General features: G+C 38.6%; 1 protein-coding gene across 1 annotated transcript in view; it reads right to left on the minus strand.

The window, feature by feature from the left end:
* AGMO (alkylglycerol monooxygenase) overlaps positions 1 to 2,504 on the minus strand; it is a 318,725-nt gene extending 316,221 nt beyond the window's left edge. Inside the window, exons 1-3 of the mRNA XM_029919039.1 lie at positions 2,412 to 2,504; positions 1,584 to 1,790; positions 35 to 165 (exon numbers count right to left, since the gene is read on the minus strand). Of these exons, the coding sequence (XP_029774899.1) occupies positions 35 to 165; positions 1,584 to 1,790; positions 2,412 to 2,504 (431 nt within the window). The remainder of the gene's footprint in view (positions 1 to 34; positions 166 to 1,583; positions 1,791 to 2,411) is intronic.
* Between the last annotated feature and the right edge of the window lie 2,197 nt (positions 2,505 to 4,701).

The following is a 4,701-nucleotide window of genomic DNA, read 5'->3' on the forward strand; positions in this document are numbered from 1 at the left end:
TTATTCACTCTGCATGGCCAACCAGCTAACTCACCTTGGAAGCCGAGAAAGAATGCCGGCTGATATTGATGTTAATGCATCATCCAAACGACCTGGTGGCTTCCCTTTGAGAACCCAGCTGACAACCAGTTCAAGAAGCATTAAGGAAATGAAAAATGGAGTTGCCTGGAAAGGAAACGACACAAAAAAGATGCTATTGTGCTCGGTATGAAATTTTTCCACATTTCCTGATTAGTCATTCCAGAAGTAGGAGGCCCAGACTGACATCCCGTAGCAGGAGAAGGTATATACCTATCCTAGAGGATCATTTCCTCCGAATAGGCAAAGAAATCTGATTATGTTGGACATATAGTAAGCAGGTGCTCAAAATCTATCATCCAGTTTGAAAATGAAATATAACCATAGATGTAGCTATGATAATTCTGCCAAGAAAATAATAAAATTAGGAGAGAGGCTTTCAAGTTAGATCTAAAAAATACATTTTAACATAAATACAATAATCAGAATTCCATTATCTACATGACTAAGATGGATCTTTTTTAAAAGACTTCACTTAGGATGTACAAATTGCTAGTTTTTAAAATCAGAATTACAGGAATGACAAAATTGAAACCGTAAGAACAAAGAATTTTCTTCTGAGTATTTCAGAGAATTTGATCATTTAAAGCACGTATTTAAAATACCATTCAGGTCTTACTCATTCAGATAACTGTTTGTGTTATAATAGGTATTTTTAGGCTCTACCGTGGATAAAAAATATTGAAGTAAGCTTGGTGTTACAGTAGAAAAAAATGATTTATGAAGATGTACCACGGTTTTCTTCTTAAAAAACTCAGAAGGAGTAATATCAAATCCTGAAAAAGTTATGGGTTTCACTCAGTTAGAAGCTGATCATGAATTCTGAAGTTTCTAAACTGAACTCCCAAGAACATATTCTCTGATGTCATTTTTTTCCCCATATTTCTGGTCTGAACTAGTAAGTGTTATAGGAACAACTTTGACAGGGTGGGGAACTTAGGTATTCAAGTTCTAATTCTGGATATTTCCACTTCCAATCATAGCCAGGAACCAGAAGTAAAGTGCCTCTGAACACTTCAGAATTTCAAAGAAAACTTGGTTCAAGTTCAAACTTAGGAAGTCAGAGTTGGACTCCATCAGCTCTATATCCATTCTGCAGAACTACTCTACTAAATTAAAGAGGAAATAGTTTCCTGGGAGGTGGTTTGCCCTTTAAAACCAAAATTGTTACAAAGTTTACTGATGTCATATAAGCATTGGACTCTCAGCTTCTGACAGCTAAATTTGTAACACCACTGTGTCCAGGAAAAATTCATAAAGTTTTATCATATTCTGCCGAGACATATCCGAGGAGAGGAGGTTAATAGGAGAAATTGGCTATAGGTATTGTATGGAAATGCAATTCAAGTAGAAATTCTAACTTTGCTCCGTGCCTTTATAAAACTGAGTTATTTTTTATTAGAATTTAACACTTTGAAGAGTGAAAGTGAACAAAACCCCAGGATGTGCTTAACGTACTTCTTATTAAGAAAAAAGCCACAGCGCCTCTTACCAGATAGTCTCACCTGTTTTACATAATCGGGCACCTCTTCCAGTGTTTGGAATGACGTTTCATTGGGCTTCATCATGTAAAACAACATGCGAATTCCCTGGGAAACTGAAACATCCTGTTGGGCTTCTGGGTTCATGTCTGCCCTTGTCTGAGTCGCAGCTGGAGAATATTTGTGATTCAGAGGTTGAGGCCAGAGGCTGAACAGAAAGGACAGGCTGTGCTGCACAGAACAAGCCCTTTGTCAGAGAACGGCTAGGAACAAAGCTCCGTGGAGAACACGGCCAACAGCGGATTCTGTGTGGGGAGACAGGAAAACACAGGGCTCAGGAAGGAGTGCAGAGTTCACTGGGTGCAGGACATGTGAGGGAGGGAAAGGGGAGGAATCAGGCCCAAATCAAAGATAAACAGGGGAGTTTGACTGTAGGTGGAGTCACTGTAAACATTAAAAACTGAGAAGGAGACAAACAAAACAAAGACATGATAAGGGCTTAGAAATGGAAAGAAAAAAGTGCTAATAGGTCAAAGTTCACACTGAAAAAGTGGGTGGTGATTCAAGATTCAAATCATAAAAGAAAAATTCTTTTTTTTTTTTTTTAATTCACATTGCATTCAGCTTGTTGTCTCTCCACAGAGTCCTATTTCCTGAACGGACAGGGTGCTCTAATCTCAGTAAGACTAAGTTTCAAAGTCAATAAGCACTGAATGTATCACACCCACACCGCCTATTGCCTATACAATTCTGGATTTGCATGAGGTTAGCTTCTGAATGTTTGCAAACCAATTAAGGGGCTTGTGGCTTATTACATGATCTCCCATGTTTAAGGGAATCTTGACTAATCACATCCATCTTCTGAGCACTAAGGGGGATTCTCTGACTGGAGAAGCTGACAAGATGTCCCTGCAGGACCTTATCTGTGCTTTGCAGGAGGCGCATAAAGTGATTATGCCTTGTAGGGAGATGAGACCCCACCGTGTTGATTGCATCACCACTGAATGAGTGGAGGTTTCCTGAATAACTTCAGCCCTTTACCTAGAATGGCAGTGATCACTCATGAGCTACCAACTCATCTTTTAAAAATGTTTTTGTAGATTTTATTAAACTATCCATCCATGATTATCTTAGGAAAAAATCAAAACTATAGATAAACAATAAATACCTTACTACCCAGAGACACTAATAGCTTTTTGGTGTATTATAGTCAATCCTGCTGTTTTGTGATACACATGTTGCTAAAAGTCAGTATAATATGCAATGGTGTCCAATAATAACTATGAGGCTTATGAGACAAACAGGATTAGGGTACAATACTTGGAAACTCCGTAACGATCCATAAGGTATATGTGCATGCTGTGTCTTTTGAAGCCTTTCAGTAAAGTGGGATACAAACTTCAACATTCACCTAGTGTTTCTCACTGACAAAATGACACATAGGCACGGACGCCACTTCCAATTATTCCCTCATACTATCAATCCCTTGTTGGAACAAATTAGTACTTTAAAAATACTGCAGAAATGACTGTGCTTTCAGACAGTTTTCATCACAAATGAATAAATGTACACATCTCATTACAAATGAATACATGTACACATACATATTTAATAAGAATGATCATCTTAGGCAGTGTTTTATTACCTCCTTTCAAGATTTTCTGAAGTTGCAAATGTAATGCAGTGTGGGGCCAAAAATCCAAACACAACAGTATATCAAGTAAAACTTAGCAGCACTCCGTCCCCTCAACACACATACACCTCACTTCCCTTCAGTGTCATAAATACAATTTCTCTCAGTGGATATTTTGCCATACCTGTGGTTTCCTCAAAAGTTTTAGTGTTACTATTTTTCTCATTATGTAAGTATATTCAAACATACACATATTGTTTGACTTTTTGTGATGGACTGTATTAAACATAAGAGAGAGCAGCTTTCCTTCTAGGGGTCAACAACCTATCCGGAGCACTGCTCCACTCAGCGCATGCATAGTTAGACAGGTTTGCTTTGTTTTGTTTACTGGCTGCAGAGGCATATGTGTGTGTGTTCCAAGCAGAAATAAAAAAAAAATACAAAATTATTTTAAGTATTTAAAGAAGCAAAACATGGGGGGCGCCTGGGTGGCTCAGTCAGTTGAGCCTCCGACTTTGGCTCAGGTCAGATCTCACGTTCGTGGGTTCGAGCCCTGCATCAGGCTCTGTGCTGACAGCTAGCTCAGAGCCTGGAGCCTGCTTCCGGTTCTGTGTCTCCTTCTCTCTCTGCCCCTCCCCCTCTCATGCTCTGTCTTTGTCTGTATCAAAAATAAATAAAACATTAAAAAATTTAAAAAAAAATAAAATAAAATAAAAAAATAAAGAAGCAGAACATGAATACAAAGAATTAGTTACAGAAATGATAGAAGAGGTGAAAAATCAAATGGGAACACAGAAGCAATCTAGATATTAAGATCAATAGGAAATCACTAGCATCATTAATCTATAGGAACAAAAAAAAGGAGGGCGTGTTAATACTGCTCACGGACAGGGTCACCCATGGAAGGTTTGAACCATGATGGGCCAAATACCATGGTCCACCACGAAGCAAACCCAAAAACAATACCCAAAGCAGAGAGGAATTAGAAAAAAAAGTAGGCTGACTATTGGTTCCTCCAGCCAACCAATCTGCCAGCATGACTTCCCACTGCCCTCAGTGAGTCAAAGCCAGGTGAAAGAAAAGCCTAGGAAAAGAAGTCTGCAGGGGCTAGAGCCTGGATTCACACAGCAGGGAAGAAGGGGAGGAAATGCATGTGAGGGAAAAGCCAACCAAGGATGAGCACACGATAACTTATTTAACTGTTTCTCCACTGCTATGCAATTAAATGTAGTGTTCCGGTCTTAGCTAATAAATTTAATGCAGCAATGAACATCATGGTATAAATGTACTTGTGTACATTTTTGTGTTAAATAGAGTCTTAGCAGTGGAATTACATTGTTGAGGGTATGTAAAATTAATGCTTTGATAGCTGCTGCCAAATTCACCTCCAAAACTGTGTTTCACTCCTGCTAAGACTAGATACTATCAATCTTTTATAGTTTTAAGCCAATTGGGAAAAATGACATCTTGTTTTAATTGGCATTTCCCTAGCGACTTTGAAAATCTTTG

Source organism: Suricata suricatta, chromosome 2 (assembly GCF_006229205.1).
Source record: "Suricata suricatta isolate VVHF042 chromosome 2, meerkat_22Aug2017_6uvM2_HiC, whole genome shotgun sequence".
Classification (NCBI taxonomy): domain Eukaryota; kingdom Metazoa; phylum Chordata; class Mammalia; order Carnivora; family Herpestidae; genus Suricata; species Suricata suricatta.